The sequence below is a fragment of the Myripristis murdjan genome, chromosome 17 (assembly GCF_902150065.1).
Source record: "Myripristis murdjan chromosome 17, fMyrMur1.1, whole genome shotgun sequence".
NCBI classification, from domain to species: domain Eukaryota; kingdom Metazoa; phylum Chordata; class Actinopteri; order Holocentriformes; family Holocentridae; genus Myripristis; species Myripristis murdjan.
Genome location: NC_043996.1, coordinates 14052672 through 14074160, shown reverse-complemented (window position 1 = coordinate 14074160; position 21489 = coordinate 14052672). Strand labels below are relative to the sequence as shown.

Here is a 21489-nt window from a genome sequence, read left to right as displayed (position 1 = left end):
ACTGACAAATGGTAAATGTTCTTAAAATCAAGAGTTTGTAACTGATATCTATCTATATCTATATCTATATATTTCTTTTAAGTCAAACCATTTTCCTTATTATTTCCTGAGAAGAGCTTCTCTTGTGAAGAAACCTTGAGCTGCTGCTGTTGCCATGACAACATACACAACGTTTTCAACATGGCGTCCTTTTTACCTGAAATTTTGTTTGAAATCTGTGGACAAGCTCCTTCACCTGTTAAGGACTTTTACTGTTTAGTGATCAGCAAATCAGATGTGAGTATTTTTTTTTTTTTTTTCCCGTGACTTTTCTGCGCCACATTAACGATGTTTACATTTATTTGTAGCAGCTCACTCGACGCTGCCAGTTGGTCTGCGAGTTAGCCGTGCTAACTTTCTGGGTTAGCTGCTACGCTAACTAACTCATTTTGCGCAGTAGTCAAATTTGTTTTAATGATCAATACGTAAGTAAATAAAAATACAGTTTTAAATGAGCAAAATTATCGTGGCACTTTTCAAAGTAGAGCAGTGGAGTGTTCCTTTGGAGAATTAAACTTTAATAATAGAGCAACAACAGAAATAGTAAAACGGGCAGATTAGACTGTAAAGTTGCTTTTGATAAAGAGAGAGAAATGTCAAATCTGTTAGTTATGAACTAGGGCTCTGTTCATATCTGTGTGACTCTACACTGAGTGCAATCTTCCTGTTGAGTTGCACCTCTTAGCATCATCCAAAAAATAATCTGCTAAGCAGTCCTCACACTTGGTCAGAGTTGTTACACCCCTCTTATGGTCACTTCCAGGTGATCTTGAGATGGTGGAAGATATCTCTGAGAAATGAAGCCAGGAATGCAAGGCCCGGACAGCAGAGGGAGTCACACCAGGACTACCTGGATGACAGTCAGCTGCAGAGTAAGGAATTCATTGTGCCCTCCAGCTCACAGTTACAAACTCAGACAGCAGCTGAGCTATAGGTGTGTAGGTGTGCGGCACTGCTGCTCATGACAGGAGTCAACTGGAGAGACGGATCAGCGAGGCCTCCTGGGCCATCGGCTGCTCTCTCGTCATATGTGGCTCCACAGATGGCGCAGCAGAAAAACTGACAGTCACTATCATCTGTCAGTTGCATGTTTGTGTGGCTGCCCAGTGGGATGTAGGCGAGGGGCTTATTCAACAGCCACTACATATGACACATGGTGAGTAGAGGAGGTAGAATTCAAACCAGGGCTGCACACTCCCACTGACAACCTCTGCTGAGGTGCCTTTGAGCAGAGCAGCTAAAGCCCAGTTGGCCCAGTGAAACCGCACCGTGACTATCAGTAGAAGAGGTGTTGTGCTCAGCAGTTCTCAGGTGCATGTCACAAGACATTGTTAAAAAAAAAAAAGAACAAAAGAACAAATGCACAGCCAGCTTTTCCTGAACAAATAGCTCTCCCCAAACAATTGTTAGTGATATGATGTACTGCTTATGTAGAGCATACTATTGCATAAGAGTATTTTTTCTACAATTAGTTTCTATAGACGATATATTGTTTTTTTTTTTTTCTTGTGCATCGGTTATCTTCGGTGTATAACATCCTCAGATAGTATTTTGTGTATAGAATTGCTCTGTTGTGGACTAAACTAAATCAGTGTTGGTGTGACATTAAAAACATTTGTCAACTTTTCAGGTCAGGTCAGTATGATTTTTGGTCATCGAATCTTGGAGTACACCCGGGCTTTGTGTCAAGGCCATTATGATTACCTGGAGCGCCTGCCTGAGCCCTTGCTGCTCCGCATATTAATGTATCTGGAGCTGGAGGAAGTTGGACAGCTCGGACGAACCTCGCACAGGTTCAGACAGGTGAACTCAGGAGAAATGTGACAGGAGGTGCTACCAAATACAGATTGTCTGCTGTGTGTGAAAAAAAAAAAAAAAAAAACAAAGTAGGTCTATTACAGTTTTTAGGCTTCACATGGATATATTGTTCTTTGGTGAAATGATGTGACAATATTTGTTTTAATAAATTAGAAACTGTATTCTAGCAACAAATGCAGCTGTTATATGAACAGTGACTTTGTTTTTTATATTATCGTATCGCTTCTGCTCCTCAGCTGTGTGGGTCAGAGGAGTTTTGGGAGAAGGCTGTGCGGAGACACTGTGACACAGTTTCAGCTGAAGTGTCAGCCCTGGCCCTGGAGGTGGGATGGCAGAATATCTTCTTCACCAGCAAACTGCAGATACAGAAGCAGATCAGCCGCCGGAGGCTGAGAACCGAGCAGCAGCAGGAAAGAAAGATCTGTGACTCAGATAATAAGGCAGAGGTAACAAGCCTGCGCTCCTGCACAGAGTCTCCTGGGGAAAACCCAGAGACAGACACAGAGATCCACCGTGCTGAGGCTGAACCTCACCCTGGCATTATCCTTGATCCAAGTGCTGGCACTAGCTCTGGCCTTGACACTAACACTAGCCCCTGCTGTGATAGTGACCCTGTCCCTAACCCTGAATTGGAGGCTGGCTCTCTTTCAAGTGTTAACTGTGTCCTGGTGTGTGACCAGCTGTGTGAAGACCTAAAGCGCTGTGTGGTAGCAACACCAGCTCAGGGTGTGAGTAATGGTGGCCCCAATGGCAAAGGAGATTGTAATGTAGATTTAACAAAGGTACTGTAATGAGGCTTTTGTCAGATTTAAATATTTTTGATTGCCACTTATATTTCTGACCTTGCCAACTAATAGCTGTTACTTAGTCACTGTTCATCAATATTTTGTAGCGTTTTGCATTTGAGCATGATACAAAGAATGGAGTGACTTCATTGTGCCATGACTTGATGTGAGATAGCATATAAAAAATCTCAGTCATGATTTTGCAGATTGCATTAATTATTCATTGTGCTGACAAAGCAATTTTTAATGGCATTTTGTTCAAAGACTGTCTGCCTATGTCCATTCTATAACTAAAGTGTTTATGTGAAAATTTCAATAAAATAATCTAACCAGGTGAACTGAAGTAAAAGCTATGATCCCTTATTGATCTCACCCATCTCATCCAGTTTTAATAAGAATTAAGGTATTTATTTATTACATAGAAATCACAATAAAAATGAGCTTAAAAGTTAAAAGTGGGAACCAGCTGGTAATTAGCCAACAACATGCTAATGTAATAACTTGTCAAAATATAAATAAAATAAAACAACGCCAGCAATTAACCGGCGGTTTAATGTTATTTATAATATTAACTCCAATAACCAATAATGTCTGCTTTTGTACTGCTATTTTACATTAACTTTTTTGGGCATCCATCCACCCATTTATTATCCATTTTCATGCCATGCCGGTAGCAGGACAAACAGAGCAGCTTGAATGTTCTTTCCCCAGTCCTGGGTGTGTCCTGGGGTTCTCCTCCCTGTCAGCCCAGTGCCCTTCAACTCTGAGGTCCTCCACCCTGCCACAAACTGTGATCCCAGCTGCCCTGGGGAGAAGCCTTGTTTTTGCCCTCTGTATCTGCAATCTTTTTCTTTTTTCACTACCCACAAAGAGTGAGCGTTACTGCAGGTTGGAGTGAAAACTGACCTGTAAATTGTGACACAGCCTCTCCACTCAACAACACCCTGAGTTAACAGCACTCCTCTTGGAGCGACATCACATTCCGCTCCTCCATATTTCTGGGACAGAACCATAGCCTCAGATTTGCTGACCCTCGTCCCAAGCACATCCCGCTCAGCAGCAAACCCCTTTCTATGGACACTGGAGATCAGTCAGATCAGGCCATGAGGGTGACATCATATGCAAACAGCAGAGATCCGCTTGATATCCTGTCCTTGATTACACCAAAATGAGAAGGGACAAAGCACATCATTGTTGAGGTCTGATGCCGACCATTAATAAGCTTGACCTGATGCCAAGAATGCAAATACAACCGTCGCTCCAAGGGTATACGGACCAAATGGGTTACAGCATATTGTATCTGAGGCTCTGTTTGTTTTAATCCAATCTTGGATGTGTTCAGTGAAATAACTAAACCATATCTCATTCTCAGTGAAATCCAGTGCTCAGAGATGAGGATGTTTTGCAGATTTCACTCCATTATCTTTTGTTTGGGAGTCAGTCCAACATGAAGAAAAGCTGCAACTTAATTTTAAAATGATGCACTGAAATTGTGATCATCATTGTTATTGTTCAGAGCTTAATTTGATGTTGGACAAATGGTTTCCCTTTCGTGATTTCAGTCTAATGATTTGTTGTGTGAAGATGAAGTGACTGATTGCAATGTGGGCCTGTGTTCTTGAGGTAACATTCATTATCACCATCCTCTGCTCTTACCTCACTGTGGTGACCTTTTATTACACACCTGAGCTACACAGTAATTTATATTTCAGCTTCATATGGCAGCAATGTATCTGAATAGCAGGCTTTAATGCTGCACCACAACCTCTGTCCCTTCTAACCTGCCCACCACTCATTGTGCCTGTTGGATCATCCTCATCTTACTGGTGGCACTGGACAGAGGCCTCATGATCATCCTCACTTGGATAGCTCTCACTCGCCTCTCCATCCTGCAGCTCTTCTGCTACCCAGTGTTGCAGTGGTGCATAAAGGCACCAGTCACAGTGGCTGTCCTCAGCCTGGGTCTTGTCACACGCTGGCCTGTGCTCATGCATGTTTGAGCCAGATAGTGGAGGTGGACACAGAACAGCCATGGAGACCCAGGCGTTGCACCTCAGCTGCTTTGTTCTTCAGTGTGGTAGGCCCCCTTTCCCAATCCAGCATGCCGGACCATCCAAACCCCACAGCAACAAATTGACCCTGCATATTCAGCTCCTCAGGATCATTATCCCTTGGCTACACCAGAACTTTGCCACCACACTAATCAGTCCCTAAGCAGCCCCTGGCACGGAGGCACTGACCTGCAGCACTGGAACAGCCACAAAGACTGAACCCAGCATGATGTCTTTGACCATTAGTGAGGACACTGAGTTCAGCTCCAATACCTCAACACATATGCAACCCTACATCTGAATGTGCATGAAAACAGGAGGTGTAGCATTCTCGAAAAGCTCACATGTTCTGATTTTGTTTTTCTTATTTTTTGAAAATTACATTGTCTAAATGCAAACAATGTGCTCTATAAAACACATGGATCACTATGTTAATTGCTTTTGAAATTAGAACGAGCCTTTTCAGTTTTGAAGTAAACAAATGGAGTTATAATGTCACCAGCTCTCATACAAGCCGTTTATTTTCTAGACCACAGTAATCTCTGTAACTTCAAAATCGTTGAACGCTGTAAAAACTTAAATTCACACTGAGAGATGCTTGAGAAGGTGAAAATGGGCACTCCAAAAGTAACAAAGCATTTATATATATATCCCTGAGACAGCAGGTCAGATCCTGGCCATGAACATGGTCTTTTGAATCTTTTAGATTTTGCTGTGCGCATTCGCAATCCTCAGAGAAAGAATCATAGAAATAATATTTCAGTTTCTATGGGAATTTTTGATTTTGGCGACCCCATGACCTTTCCTGTATTGCCACAATCAAACAAAACAAACACTTTGTGAATGCAATAACTCCAATATTTTTCATAGAAATCTTTTCAAATTTGCTGTGTAGGAACATAGTCACAAGGTGGCCTTGAAGATTCAAGTCATTTTGAGATATACCCTGCTGTTGTTAGTAGTTCCATGATTTTCATTTCTAGTTCGACTCCTGAGGACCTGCTACTTTATATCCCACTAGGTTGCTATTTGCATTAAACTGCACTCACCTTGCATCCCAGGTGTGTACTGGTTCCTGATGAAGCCAGCAGGACTTTTGGAGAACCACTGGTCTGGTGTAAATGCATTGGCTTTGTGGGAGAAAATACAGCTCTCTTTTCTTTTTCCTGTTTGATAAGTACGCCAATTACATCATGCTCTGTATTCCTAGAAGACACAGATCATGTCTGAGAGTTTTGATGGGATTATGGCTGCTGTATACACAGGTGTAAACAGTCCCCTAGGGGGCAGAAGCACCAGCGCTAGCGGCCAGTGAGGCTCATATCCTGACATCATCAGTGTCATTCCTCTCTGTCTTCATCTTTGTCTTACTTTGAAGCATGTGGTACTCTAAGCACCACTAAGTACCTTAAGTAAGGGTGTATTTTTTCTGTCCTTGATGAGATTTGAGTTTCTGGTTTTGTCTTGGGGTTGACACAAAATCCACTAATATGTCAGATTGAAGTTATTATTGGTTGTTGGTATCAAATGCTAAAACTGCACTAAATAATTAAATAAATACATGGATAGGAAAACATTTGAGGCTGACCAGCAACTCAGAAATATCCCAAAATAAACCAGACTTGTGTCTGACTGAAACATGTATGGTCTTATGCAGGACTGAGCAACTGAGACAGTTGGAGCAGGGATTAGCAGTGAGTGAGTAAAACCCACCTGTGCCAGTGGCCTGCACTGTCTCATTAATGATGGCATTGATTGATTAATAATCAAATTCATTCACCTTTGTTCCTCCTTTGATTTCTTTAGCATGTGGAACTCCCCAAAGTTGTATTTTAGCCGTAATTTCACATGATACTACACCACATGTGTGCAACAGCTACAATGATTTCAACCCCATGTGCTTCAGATGTGCCTGTCTGGGTGGTGCATATTCTTTAAATGTATGTGTATGGTATTCACTGTTCGCTGATGATCTCTGGGTAGTTCTTGTTGTCTTGTGGTCTGAGCTGACACCCATGGAAATGCTTGACAGAAGCCATAAGTGGATGGAGTCAAACCACGTACAGACCACATAGTGCACCAGCTGGGGTGATGCTCTACTCAACTTAACCTCTATTCCCTCTTCAGGCTAGGCTAATCCTCCCAAGGTGAAAAGAGCAGAGATGATAAGTCAGCCAGCAGGCGGCTCTAAGATAATTAAGGCATATAAAACAGAGGAGGAGTAGAAATGTTCATTTCTGTGTGTGTAAATCAAACCTATGTTTTTTTTCCACTCTGTTTGTATTCTGTATACTGCATGCATTGATTTTCAACACATGCATCAATTTTCTGTGGGTGTTGAGTTACATAGCTCAGCAGTGCTCTCCTACAGAGTGAATGGGAATCCCAGGAGGTGATCTATGAGCTCTCAGCTTACTTCTCTCTGCCTTAATTGACCTCGTAAAAGATGAAAGCTACACTCTCCATTAAAACACCCAGGAGGCCTCAAAGCTCTTCTGACACTGCAGTCCAATTATGACATGAATGACATTTTGTATATTTGACATTTACCCCTTAATTCTCTCTGGCCCTTTCTAAAGAACAACAATGTCTCTTCTTTCACTGCAAGAGGCTGAAATTTTAATTCAACAAAAGATTGCTGTAAATTGAATTAAGGTTTGTTGATTTGATAATGTGCATGCATTTGTCTTGTCCTTGATGAGAGATAAAAAAATATAAGATATTGCTTGTTGTATGTTAAACACAGGAAGAATATGTACTATGGAGCAGGGAAATTATTGCCTGATCTGAAGATTGTCCTTGCTTCCCATAGATTTTTTTTTTTTTTAAATCGCCAAGAACATAAAAGAGAATACAACGGCTTTTTGGTGACACATGGGCCTGCTCCCCCATATTGGTTTCTCTGTGTGGATGGCTTATTGCATTGTCTTTACAGAAATGGGTCTGGGTCAGCACCTTTCTGACTGCAGTCAGTCAAACCCCTTGATCTTGTGCAAGGCTCTGGCAGCTTGAGACCGTTTGAGCGAGGATTAGCTAATGTTATCCAAAGTTTATCGTACAGAATTAGCCTACATCTCCATAGGCCCAGCCACAGGGTTGCTCCAGTTGACAGAAAACTGCCTATTCATCAGCATACGTGGATTTTAAATAAGGGCTTTGGAAAACGTGCTGCAGCAGTATAATGACAATGTATGACAGGGTGCTAGAACTAAAATTTAGCATCGCCAGAATTACAGAATCACAAGATTGCAAGAATTCACTAAATCAACAAAATCATTATGCTAGCTTAAAATCTTTTGGTATCCCTCTCTCTTTTGTGTGTCATCAGCATTAGGTATCAGGTGCTGAGTAGATCAGGTTTCAAAAACTGAGGAGGACGGAGAATCAGAGCAGTTGGCAGAGCTGGACAGAGGGGCAAGCTGAGGGCATCAGGTAAGGATTTGAGGGAAGCCTTGGCTGGGGGCCAAAAGCAAAGACAGCATGGCGCCATTGTGCTAAAACTCCAGTGACTGATTGAGAGCGTCAGACAGTAGTGCATACCAAGAACTAAGGAAAGAAATCCAGAAAGCAGAGGAGGACAAGTGAATGTGTTCAGATGTGGTTTAATGAGTTATGTGAAGAAAAAAGAGTAAAGTCATAAGGAAAATGTTCTCTCACTCTTTAATAATGAAAAATAAGCAAGCTCCTGGGCTGCATTATTTCATAACATTTTTACAGCAGAATTCATTTGATTTATTTTACTTCCATTAGTGTTTTAGCATGATTGTAAGAATTCTTTACAAAGGCTATGCCATTTCTAAATATATCTGATTCTTCTGTTGAGCCTCAGTCTTGTCATATGGCAAAGGTCATATCCTTCAGGCTTTTTATAAACTGACCAGCAGAAAGCAGCTCTGGCACCACAGTGATGTCACCATCTGTGTCTCATCTATTGACTGTTCCTTTTAATAAATGGAATCTGCTCATTTACATTTAACTGGAGAAAATTGGGAAATTGGGAGGAAAAATTGATGGTAGTGTCTGTTTTCTATGTTTTCTATGTTTGTAATTTTGTTGGCACACCCTTGCTTTGTTGCACTTTGGACAAAATCATTGGTGGAAAGAGTACTACAAATTTCCACTCAAGTAGAAATACTGTTACTTTGCTGATATTTGCCTCCAGTAGAAACAGACGTACTGCTGCAAAAACCTACTTAAGTAAAAGTAAAAAGCAGCTAATTTAAAATGTACTCTGAGTAAAAGTTACTGATTTCAGTTCTAAAAGAAGGAGAGTACACTGATCAACCTTGATTCTTCTAAAGGTGCATTCTGCAAAACTACCAAGGTCTGATTGAAGTGAGGACTCTGTAGACTCAACTGACAAATGTGGAAAAAGCACATAATTTGGTGGTTGAGTCCACATGGTTCTTGTTGTCAGGCCAGCTCAATGACGTTATTCTCCTTTTCCCCACACTTATTCCACATTTTTGCCAGTAGAGTGTTAATGGTCCTCTCTTCCATCGACCATCTGCAGTTTCTCATTGTGCAGCTTTTATTGTGAAATTTGGAAATGATAAAAAGTAGAACTAACAAAGTATAACCAGATTGTTGCTGTCTGACCTTTTATTGTGAAAGGTTCCACAGTCATTGATCATTTGTTCTCTGTAATGGATGTGATTTAAAATGTAGTGAGGGACAATACTGTCCCCTAAAACCCCTAAAAACCCCTAAAAATGTGCTGAAGTCAAAGTAAATTGCAGACTTTAAAAAATACTCCTTTAGTCATTGCTCCTTAAGTCAACATCAGTCCCATTGCCGCATGAGCTATTTGATGACCACTGGATCCTTAGATAGAGGCATTTGCTGTTAGGTTGTTGCTCAGCCTCAGCATTTAAAGTGCCATTGCCAAGATTAATTTATTGAAAAGGTCTTATCATTTAGCAACATCTGTTGTTGTACACCTTCTGTGTGCATCCATGTGCTTGCTGACCTCACAAGACACTTCACCTTAGAGGAAAAAGAGGGAATTACAATGAGAGGAGAAGGGTTAATGGAATTCAAAGGAAGAGAAAAGAGACAGACAGATTGTGCGTAAGCTCTTTGGAGTTACCTGCTATGTTGAGACTGGGAGGAGGAAAGAAAAGATCATCCATCAGAGTCAATTTAACGGCGTTTGGCTCCAACTTCCAAGCACAATCTTCCATACACGTGCTACACTTTATGTAACTACTCACTCTAATGCTAAAGTGTCATAACCTATTTATCACAGTTTTTTAAAACAGTTTACATTAGAAGTTTCTGAAGCTATCTGCAGAGTACTTCTTGTGTGTGTGTGTGTGTGTGTGTGTGTGTGTGTGTGTGTGTGTGTGTGTGTGTGTGTGTGCATGCGTGCGTGCGTGCGTGGGCGTGCACTCTTGCCGTCTCTAATTGTCATCTCCCAATTAAATGTTTAGTCAACAGAACCCATTGCACCACTGATAGCTGCTGCTTTGCACTATCGCCAAATATAGAGGGCCACAAAGCCTCTTACGGCATAGCCCTCTTACGATTCCCTTTCCGTGTACAGCATCCTTGAATAGACCACACAAAGATCCTTAAGCCAAAATCCCTCCCTGGTATTTAATTCTAAATGAGTAATTACTGGGTGTGTCAGTGTGTCTTAGGTTTGCGAGCAGGTTTGGTGAAGTAGCTCATTCGCACACTGGCTTTGGAGCGAGTTGCACTCCCACTCAAACTGAAAGACACTGCACTGGCTGTAGGAGGGTATCCTTAGGGAGCCACTGAAGAACCCAGTCACTTAGAGGGGACAGACCAGATACAGCTGCCAAGATGTGTGACATGGGGGGATTGGACAACCTGGTGGCCAACACGGCCTACCTAAAAGCCCAGGGTGGTGATGACAAGGAGATGAAAAAGCGGCGTCGCAGCCTGTCTCTGCCCAAACCTGATCAATGTGCTGGAGTCCGAGCTTCTGTTGAAAAGGACTTTACTGTGATCTGTGAGAGGCAGCCCATCGGCAAAAAGATGTTCCGTGACTACCTGGCAAGCAACCCTGATTATAAACGTGCTGCCGACTTCTTGGATGAGCTTTATGACTGGGATCTGGCTGAAGGTGCAGCAAAAGACAAGGCACGCCAGAACATCCTCAACAAATACTGCAAGGCCGACTCCAAGAACTTCCTGTCTTTCTTAACTGGTGATGCTGCTGAAAAATGCAAGGCTGTGACAGATAAGGATTTTGAGGAGGTGATGAAAGGCAAAGTCCAGGAAGGTACACGAGAGTTTCTGAAAGGAAAACCCTTCACGGATTACCAGGCCAGCCCATTTTTTGATAAATTCCTCCAGTGGAAAGAGTATGAAAGACAGCCCATCAGTGACAAATACTTCTATGAGTTCCGAACTCTGGGCAAGGGAGGCTTCGGAGAGGTAAGCATGCAAATATCATGCATATTATAAAAGATTGTCAAAATAAATCCAACGGTAATTTCTGTTTCTAGAAATGGCAACTGCCTGCTGTCACCTCGTGAGCACTAATCTCACGATAAGAACATAAAAACTTAGGAGGTTAGGAGATTAACTTTGTCGTTATTAGGAATACAGGTGTATTTGGTCTGGCAAATGTTCTGGGACAGGTAATCTTGATAGACACAATTATCAGGATTTACTCTGTTTCAAGGTGACAAGGCCAAAGCTTCTGCAAAGAGGACCAAGTCTGGCAGCATGCAGACATGTCTCTGTAATTTTAGAATTGTATAACACTGCCATATCACGGTGTACAGACACCAGTATGAAGCACCATTGATCCTCTGATCCACCTCTGGCAAACTGCAAGGATACGTCTAAGTGCTGACACATAAATCACTACTTAACATAACCAAATCCAGAAGACACAGTGGTGCCCATCACAGCTATTTCATGAAGCTTGTACTTGCGTGTAACAATGTTTGCTTTTGAGGAGCCAAGGTCTATTGACGTTCCTGCTCTGTCCCTGCAGGTATGTGCTGTGCAAGTGAAGAACACAGGCCAGATGTATGCCTGCAAGAAGTTGTGTAAGAAGAGACTGAAGAAGAAGGGTGGTGAGAAGATGGCCCTTTTAGAGAAGCAGATCCTGGAGAAGGTAAACAGCCTGTTCCTGGTCAACTTGGCCTATGCCTATGACAACAAGACCCACCTGTGCCTGGTGATGACCCTGATGAACGGTGGAGACCTGAAGTACCACATTTACAACATCGGCTATGATGGGAAAGGGCAAGACAAAGGCATTGAGATGAAGCGCATCATCCACTACACAGCGCAGATCGCCACTGGCATCCTCCATCTCCATGATATGAATATTGTATACCGTGACATGAAGCCAGAGAATGTGTTGCTGGACAGCCAGGGCCAGTGTCGACTTTCAGATTTGGGTCTGGCTGTGGAGGTGGCTCCAGGGAAGACCATCACCCAGATGGTGAGTAGATCTACACATAGCAGGGGTATTCAGGTTAAAGTAGTTGCAAGATATGAGGTACTGGCCTGTTTTCTTTGGGAACACATCAAAAAATGGCTACCAAACACATCGAGTTGCCCAAAGACAACCAATAGGATGCTGCTAACAAGGGGGGCTGCATGGAGCAAGCATGAAGCTGATCATGGTGAGATCTTATGTCCTCCAAAATTAGAGGGAAAGGATGCCTATCTAAAGTGCACTTGCATCTATCCTTTAAAATCTTAGAAGACAGGCAAACGCAAGCTCAGTGCAACTGAGCATAAAGTCAATGTGCTTTGAGTCAAAAGTCATCATCTTCAGGATTTGAATTAGGGTTACTTGGAAAAGAAAGAAGCAGAAGCAGAAACACCAATCAGTGGGTGAGACCTTATCTCTTTCTATCCCTATCGGGTCTGCTTTTAGTTATTTGAAGATGGGACTAAAGCTAAAAATTGGACCAGGGTTGAAGGACTGCCTCTCACTTTCTGTGGAGCTTTCTCTTTAAATCCGGACAGGGATTACTGGATTGCTTAAAGATCTGACCAGTGAGAGTCTCTGAATCCATTATATAACCCATTTGATCCTTTAGCACTTAGCTTATAGCCTGACCAATTATAGGCCACCATTTTGTGTTGTTATCTTAAAGGCTATCAAGATCCAGTGCTAACTGAGGTGGGGTGGTCAGTGAGTGTAAGAGTGTAACCTCAGAGAGGTGGCTGCAGAGATTTAGCTATTTCAGTAGAGGAGTGACCTTGTGACAGAGGCTTCAGTTGTGCTTCGGGAGCTTACTACTTTACTTGCCAAGATCTGAAGATCCTCCCTCTTGATTCTGCCCAGTAAAACCGCTATCGTGTGACCACTGGATTTCATTTCATATCATAATATTATCAATATTGACCTGCACAGATGTGATTCTTGCATCTTTTTGAAAATCTTTCCATGACCTGGAAAAGAAGAAGCTGTCACTGTGACAAAACATCATGGCAGATCCACCAATATGCTATACAATAAATAATAATCAGGCGCTGACAAAAACATGCATGATACAGATGAGAGCTCATCCCTGTAAAAAATACCAACAGAACATCAAAAATTGATCCAGTGTTCATCTTTCTCACATGATGAACACAAACAAAATATTCACATGAGCTTCTTATTTTATTCTTTTCCACCATAGTTGAGTCCTATCATTCCTTACTAAACCTCACCTATATTTTTATACTACATGTCTACTCAAAAAGATGAATAATTTTCAAGCAGGGTCTCTCCATGTCTTACTCGCAGCAGCAAGAAGTAAGCTGATGTCTCTGCGAAAGTCCAGTAAGCTCATTATCCAGTACTCTGATGCTCCTCAGCCAGCCAGGGTGACTAGGATAACCCCCTACAGGCAGGGCTGGCTTTGGTCCCTTAATCCTCTTACGGGGCATTACACAAGTCTGTCCCTGATTAGATTGACAGAACCAGGTAAAACTTCGTTGAATATGTTTAGCTACAGTGCGTTGCTCTTCGTCATCTGGGAGGAAGGTGACTTTAACTTGCCAGAAAAATGTCCAGTTTGGCTTTTGCAAAGACTAGAGAATGTTTGGCCTTTACTCACCTATTCAGTTGAAGTGATTGCTAATGGAGAAACATTTCAAATGGGCAGCACACAGTTACAAAAAGCCATTCAGATAAACTATAAAATAAGGCAGGGCTGATTCAATGAGCATACTCTGTAGTAATAGTTATACCATAAATGCACAAGTATTATGGCTAATTAGTGGTACTGGTTTACACAAAGACCTCCAGCTGTTTGTCAGTGGAGTATGCAGCATAGACCAATCAGGCACCATCTTGACCTAATCATGTTATATTTGTTCAAATTAACATTGGCTCTGGAGGTACACCAGAGCCATCTGATAATCAGAATTTGACATGCTTAAGATCATTTCCTAAAGTGTCTGTAAGAGGAGATTGCTTTAATGGTGTCATTATGTTAAGTTCTGCATCCTACTTTCCTCTTAATGTGTGCCCATTTGCTCTTATCATGGATGCACATTAATTATGCATGAGAGGCAAGGGTTTGCACTGGTTGGACGTGCATAGTGGCTTCTGTACTTCTGGTGGTGGCTATGGAGTCTAGAAATGGACAAGCTTTATGTAAGTGACCGTTGAACCCTGTCTGTCAGTGTGTAGACACACATGACTCTTGACAGGTAGCAGGATTAGTATTAGGATTAAGCTCCTTGCCCTAGGCTGCAGGTGAGGTCATTCAGAAGAAGAGTGAGAGAGTGAGAGTGAGGGAGAGGGAGAGAAAGAGAGCTAGAGAGAGAGAGAGAGAGAGAGAGAGAGAGAGAGAGAGAGAGAGGGAGGGAAGGAGGGTCAGACCATGTTAAAGCTTAGAGCAGCCCAAACAATATCCTCTAGTCCAAACAAATATCATTTAGTCCACTTTGCTTGACACAGTGGGGAGATTTAGAGGTTATATCTCCTGTTACAAGGGTGTGCTGCACACATCTTTTCCTTATCATCATTTATCCAATAAGATTAAATAATCGGGCCATTTCCATCCACAGCCCTTACCTGTACTGGTACTTCTTACATCGACAGCAAAGAGTCGAGGTTACAAAGTTTCTGATGATAGCAAATTTGCCACCTGATTGTCAGGTGAAAATGTGGAGTTAGGGGCTTCATAGCTATCTCATATGTATTAAATAATGCGTTGCAGTTAAAGTGAAATAACAAAGTGGCTTCTGAAATGTCAACTTGTCCCTGAAAATAGACATGCCATAGCTCAAATGAAGCATTAGAATTAGGAAGTAAGTGCATGACACTAATATTCACTTTGTAATTAACCACTGCTCTCTCATTTGCATGTCGCTAATATTAGATTTTCAGGCTTAGTTTGTAGTGCAGTGAAATGAAAGAGTTTCTCTGTCTCTGCCTGTCTCATTGCTTGCTCTACATCTCTCACCTTTCCATCTATCCCTTCCCTCTGAACTTATTCTTTTGCCTACTTTCAGGCTGGCACTGGAGCGTACATGGCCCCTGAAATCCTGACCAAAACTCCATACAGGACATCGGTGGACTGGTGGGCCCTGGGCTGCAGTATCTATGAGATGGTGGCCGGCTACACGCCTTTCAAAGGTCCTGAGAGCAAGAAGGAGAAAGTGGAGAAGGAAGAGGTCCAGCGTCGCATCCAAAACGAGGAGCCTAAGTGGGAGCACAAGTGCTTTGATGCTGTCACCAAGGACCTGATCCAGCAGTTCCTCAAGAAGAAGATAGACGAGCGCCTGGGCATGATGTAAGAGGTTCCTCTACTCTGCAGGCCACTGCACAAGCGGCATACTGTTGCGCACACTATCTTACTGTTGACATACAATATGCCAGTGGTGTTGTATTTGAAATCTGTCTCTGGAGATTTCATTGAGAATATGATTTACTTCTAAAGAAAAGCTTCTGGGCAGGTAAAAGACCACAATCTCAAACACAAGTGACTTAAGTCTGGGTTGCTGGTGTTAGGAGGGTTAGGCAGATGACACCTGACTTATCTAAACAGTTTTGTTATTATGCTACATCATCTAAGTATTTTTTCTTTCTCATTAGAAACAACATGGAGGACCCCAGAAAGCATCAATGGTTCAAGTCTATCAACTTCCCTCGTCTGGAGGCTGGCCTGGTGAACCCTCCATGGGTGCCTAAGCCCAACGTCGTCTATGCCAAGGACACCGGTGACATTGCTGAGTTCTCGGAGATCAAGGGCATCGAGTTTGACGCCAAGGACGAGAAATTCTTCAGGGAATTCGGCACAGGCGCCGTGTCTATCCCGTGGCAGCAAGAGATGATGGACACTGGACTGTTTGAAGAGCTCAACGACCCCAACAGGAAAGAAACCGGCGGAGGTTTCGATGACGACAAGAAGTCCGGCACATGCACGTTGCTGTGAGCAAGCGGACGTGAGGCAGCTGGTAGCACACACCAGTAACAACATTCAGAAATCATTTGTTTGTTTCTCAGTTACATGCACACTAGGATAATTTTAAACGATGGATCACTGTATAAGAAAGAGGGGAGGGTGAGCACCTTGTGAGAAAGATGCAGCATCCCTCTCTAGTATGAATCGGTCGCTCCTGGTTTAGAGATCCACAGCTCTTTTATGGAAAGTTCACAGAGCATTGAATCAAATAGGGAGGTGTTGATGATGTTAATGTTTAGCATCATCCCTCTGACTCGCAAGTACTGTTGCGAATACTGTATATTGTACGATGTAGACTAGCATCCATACTGACCAGAGAGGGCTTCTGAGAGTGATCTGGCAGACCCTTCTTGATAAGGATACTAGTGTTAGGTGAGTAAGTCAAAGGCGTCTGGTTACATCTTGTGCCAGAGATATTAGTTCACATAGACACTGAATCTGTACTGTCTGACTGAAATTTTATACAGGAGTACTTGCTGAAATAGTACAACACTCGGCATTACACTCAAGACAAATTGGAAATAATCCCCATATTCATAATGAATCGAGATCTGTCTGTTCCAGTGTCTGTCAGTGGTTTTAAAAGATATTGCAATCCTATTTACTGAACACTGATGCCATCATAAAGCTACACTGTTACCACAATGAAAAGTGCTTTTCACCACGTGGCAGAGATACCACATCCAGTGTTTACTATCACCAGCTGTGATCCTGAACCTCCAGTCAGTGAGGCTGATCACCAAATGTTTCTCCCTCTGCCCAACGTTTTAGTTTTCTAAAAAAAAAAACAAAAAACAACGATTAAATGCAATGCGCTTGTGTATGTATATGTACAGTATATAAATATGTATATCTATGCACAGAGAGAAGGAAAGGTAATTCAGAATATAGGGGTTAGTGCTAAGAAGGTTAAAAGATGCTGAACACCTCTCCACTGAGTCCCTTGGCTGTTGGTGCTATAAGGCTCAACTTGGGGTTATGGAGGCTCTGTCGCCCTGGGAGGCTGGGAAAAGTTGAGTTGAGGAATGGTCGTTAATTGCTATAACTGGAGGCGAAACGTTCAGAGGAGATGGGCGATAAATTCCTGTACCAGGAAAATGTAGTTTGCCCCCTCCACATCCCCCAAACACTGTGATACCTGAGGGCTCATTTCTTACTTTAAGAAACTAGCCAGATCTCAGCAAAGCTGGTGTTACATAGAGAATTTGGTTAGTTCAAAAGAGAATCCTCATTAATTTTTTTTCTTGTCTCAGGGTAATTATTTGATAAAAGTATTAAACTTTCCTGAGGCAGAGTGGAGTTTTTACAGTTATATAATGTTATATAATGTTATGTAAAGTAATTATTATGTGATTATGTAAATATAATGTAAGAGGAATCATTACATGCACTACTATAGAGTTGTCAGATGTAAATTGGGGATTTCCTTGAATCTTGAATTATTTGAATAAATAAAATTATGTCTTTTAAAACATGTGTCTGCTAGCCTTAGCAGCTTTTGTTGTGATTTTGTGGTGTGTGTGATCAGCGTATGTGCGTCTGCAGTATACGTGCACATTCACAAAAAACGGGAAGAACCAATTCTTTAGACTCAAAAGGCTCTTCGAAATCTAAGTCCACCGCCAACGTGAGAGTTCTTCAAATGTACTAGGTTGCACATATTCCCTAGCATATATATATATATATATATATAAACACAGGAGAAAGCTCTGCTGAGGACTCTGGAGTAAAACCTAAAAATATCAACTGCATTAATCTCTTTTGGGATGCTGACTACAGCCACGCTATGCTGCGGGCCAGCACAAGTTCAACTCTTAGCTGATAAGGCGATAACCAGCCTTATCCTTCTGCCTTGCATACTTAAAGCAGCATCAAATCCCTCAGGTCCTCAAGTGTCTCAGCATAACCACCAAATACGGACTCTGAGCAGAAATCAGCAGCTGTCTGCTATACTGAGCTAAAAACATACTGCCCCACATGTTTGATATTTGACTTTTTTAAAGATAGACAGCTATATATATATGTGTGTGTGTGTGTGTGTGTGTGTGTGTGTGTGTGTGTGTGTGTGTGTGTGTGTGTGAAAATTAAAAATGGATAGGCACACAATTCTAGTGCCAATCTTCTGGTGCTGAAAAATGACAGAGCCTTCTACACTGAAAACCTTTTGAAGCATACCAGGTCAAGATGAAAAAACCATTGAGACACACTGATAAAACACAGGGAACTCATTTTCCAGTGATTTTTTTTTTTCAGTTTTGTGTTTACTCTACTGCCTAGGAAGGAAAATCAGTGGTGCATTGAAGTAGTCCACACATCTGAAACATTTTTCAAATATATTTTCTCTCTTTTCTCTTTGTACAGGCTTTATTTGAAGGCCAGTAAGCGGGCTAATGACACGACCCGTCCTATGATTTATTATTTGTCCAGCCACACTTGTTTACAGAGACACCGACCGAGTCCAAGGACAATAAGAGCTTGGGAGACATTGACAGAGTGACGGAGGTGGATTCTCTCTCTAGCTAAAACCCAGGAGATTACCTTGCATATATAGCACGACTTGGATGTAGCCAGCTATTGATAGTGAAGGACAGTGCTCTGAAAGCTGGAGTCTACAGGGATCGGCGTGCTGTGTAACTAGAGCAGACAAGCTTGGCTCAGTATTGACCGCAACCTCAGATGTTTCCAAATACTGCATAAAATCTAATAAAATAAATGGCATAAAACGAATACAATCATCAGAAATTAATTACACTGATATTTTTCCTTAAAATATATTGTTTGATGCAGCGCCGTTACAAACTGTACAATTGTTAAAATGTATTTTAACTATTAACTGGAGATATAAGGCCCAAATTTCTTGCAAAATTCCATATTTGGAGTTGGATGGTTGCAGAGATAAACATGGATGTGGTGATGTCAGCACACATCACCAGTCATCAAGAGTGGCACTGACTGAATTCATGGATGTCAGGATCAGGTGGACCTAGCTGTTGTTATGCTGGAAAATATGTAGTTGTTTCAACTCTCTTTAAATTCATCCATCCCAGGGAGATACTCCACCTTCTGGGAACATCCCGCTCATTCTGCTTTTCATTGAGGAAAAAAGTGAGGAAACTGAAAAAGCATCCAAAAAAAAAAAAGTGCTTTCCAAATACGATGGTTTCCAACTTGCAAACTGTGTAAATTATATCTGCAACAAGCTTATCAAACAGAATATAAAATATAATTCAACTTTACATATACTACTGCTGACTAGTTACATCTCGCCTGTGCTCTGCCTTTGAACACAAGTTGATATTGATATATAACACACTGAATGTCTAGCCAGCTGATAGCCTGACAGATAGAGGTGTGGTGTGGTGACAGTGCAGCCTCGCTGTCACTAGGGGGAGCTGTTGCTACTGGACCTGCACTGGGGAAAAATGCAGGTGCAGGTTAGCATTCACTACCCTGTGTCTGCTCCACATGTGCTTTCTTATTGACTGTATTTTATGTGGCAGGCTTAATTTCAGACACTGTGGACTTGCTGTATGAGGAAGAGCACACCCCCTCGCCTCACTGTTGATCATCATCATCATCGTCGTCATAAAAGTGAAAGGGCTATAGCTGCCCATCAATGTCTTGATGTCTTAGCATGGGTCAGTGTTATAAATCGATGATTCATTTCTGCAAGAGCATCAATCAGAAAATATGAACTTGAAAAACAAAAACAAAAGAAAATAAACAAAAAATAACGGCCTACAAAGCATTATAAGATCAAAGTCAAAGCTTCAAATTCATGTTTTTGAAAAACATATTTGAACTGGATGAAGTACACTTTGCTTCTTTAAAAAACAAATAAAGCTAAATAGCCATGCTCAGGAGGTTGATCTGAGTTTGAATAATTTAATCTGTAGGCCTGTTTATTTTCCAAACTGGATGTCCTATTCAGGGATTAAAAGCCCTTAATCCATTTTTCACTCATCAGCTGGAACCAAAGAGATAGAGCACCTTTTGAGAGGTGGAATCAAAGACCAAAATATGCCATGTACTCCAGTCCTGTTCGATAAGTGTTAACCTGCCTATATTTTTCCAGTGACAATCAAATTATATTATGAAAACTAGTAATATATTTAAAATTTTGTGGATTTTTGGCTTTTTGAGAAGAAAATTCCAAGATGTACAAATGGTAAAAGTGAATGGCCTCAATAATCTATCCAGTTTTTCCAATCTGTGTTACCCTCGAGTCTTTTTGGCAGAGCCATGTTTGTGCCATACATTTTTTAACACCCTGCTCTGCCTGCCTCATTTCTGGCTCCCTCATGTGGCAAAGGATTTGTGCCACAAACTGTGAGAGTGAAATTAGGTGATTACTGAGAGAAAGATTATTGATACACAACTCATTTCATCCGATCTTCGCTCTCTGTCCCTCTCTCTACTGTCAACTAATAAAGCACAAATGTGAAAAAAATTATTTTCCATATATGATACTTAGATTTCTCTGCAGAGCTTTCCAAAGTGGACTCCAAATCCTGAACCCTAAAATGAAACGTGTGCCAACCACTTTCTTTAATCTTGTTTGGATGAATAGAAAAGCTATTTTGTCTGATACCAGCTGTCATTAAAGGAAACTCTGTAGCCTACAGACTGCAACCAGGCCCAAAACCCAAAGCTATTGGGCAAATTCAGGCATCATTCCATAAACAGACAGCAGAAAACAATCTCCTTTTTTTTTTTTTTCTTCAAAATCACCTTTATTCCACAATTTATTTCATCAGGTCTTAAGGCACCCTGAAGAGATGTTACAAGTTCAAATGTGGGTTCCTTTAAAGACTGTGTAAACATAGCTTTGAATAAGATAATTTCCTGTAAATCTTTGTTTAAATTATTTCTTTACAGTGCACAGACATTTGTGTTTTGTGACAAAAAATACAGCGTGAATTAAGTAAATATGGTAAATAGTGTGTATATATATATACATTGAGGAGTAATAGACAGGTTGGCAGACAATCAGATCGATAGGCCGAAGAAGAGAGAAAACTAACAAACACTCTTTCAGACCCAGATAGATATACAGAACACGCAAAGATATACAGTACATAGTTACAGTGAACTGCAGTTTTGCAGCACTTTCCGGCACATCCTCACCAAAAAGCACTTGACACTGTACCTTTTGTGTGTGTTTGTGCTATCTGTGTGTGTGTATGTGTGTGTGTGTGTGTGTATCACCTCAGCCACCATCAATACGTAGCACCCACTTGGGCGGAGCTAGACTACAATGTAGCGCTGGGCTGCTCACCCACACATTGGCTATTGCAGCGGAGAGGTGAGAGAGAAGAGTAAACAGGAAGACGGGCAGACAGACGGACAGACAGACGGACATGCAGACAGACAGACAGCACAACACCAGGTTGT

The 21489-nt window shown here is 41.7% G+C and overlaps 2 protein-coding genes across 2 annotated transcripts; both read left to right on the top strand.

The window, feature by feature from the left end:
• The first annotated feature begins 139 nt into the window (after positions 1–139).
• Positions 140–2970, top strand: fbxo36b (F-box protein 36b). The gene is made up of 4 exons (XM_030074674.1): positions 140–276; positions 803–911; positions 1670–1842; positions 2094–2970. The coding sequence occupies exons 1-4, from the start codon at positions 181–183 to the stop codon at positions 2646–2648; spliced, it is 933 nt and encodes a 310-aa protein (XP_029930534.1). The 5' UTR covers positions 140–180; the 3' UTR covers positions 2649–2970.
• A 7378-nt stretch (positions 2971–10348) lies between these two features.
• Positions 10349–17578, top strand: grk7a (G protein-coupled receptor kinase 7a). The gene is made up of 4 exons (XM_030073827.1): positions 10349–11098; positions 11667–12122; positions 15143–15423; positions 15726–17578. The coding sequence occupies exons 1-4, from the start codon at positions 10502–10504 to the stop codon at positions 16063–16065; spliced, it is 1674 nt and encodes a 557-aa protein (XP_029929687.1). The 5' UTR covers positions 10349–10501; the 3' UTR covers positions 16066–17578.
• The last annotated feature ends 3911 nt before the right edge of the window (positions 17579–21489 follow it).

What these genes read in the sequence shown, in the direction of transcription:
- grk7a (XM_030073827.1), top strand. Translation starts at nt 10,502, where the DNA reads ATGTGTGACATGGGGGGATTGGACAACCTGGTGGCCAACACGGCCTAC. An exon ending in GCAAGGGAGGCTTCGGAGAG is followed by an intron (nt 11,099 to 11,666) that starts GTAAGCATGCAA and finishes CTGTCCCTGCAG; the next exon opens with GTATGTGCTGTGCAAGTGAA. An exon ending in GACGAGCGCCTGGGCATGAT is followed by an intron (nt 15,424 to 15,725) that starts GTAAGAGGTTCC and finishes CTTTCTCATTAG; the next exon opens with AAACAACATGGAGGACCCCA.
- fbxo36b (XM_030074674.1), top strand. Translation starts at nt 181, where the DNA reads ATGGCGTCCTTTTTACCTGAAATTTTGTTTGAAATCTGTGGACAAGCT. An exon ending in GGATGACAGTCAGCTGCAGA is followed by an intron (nt 912 to 1,669) that starts GTAAGGAATTCA and finishes TCAACTTTTCAG; the next exon opens with GTCAGGTCAGTATGATTTTT. An exon ending in CCTCGCACAGGTTCAGACAG is followed by an intron (nt 1,843 to 2,093) that starts GTGAACTCAGGA and finishes TCTGCTCCTCAG; the next exon opens with CTGTGTGGGTCAGAGGAGTT.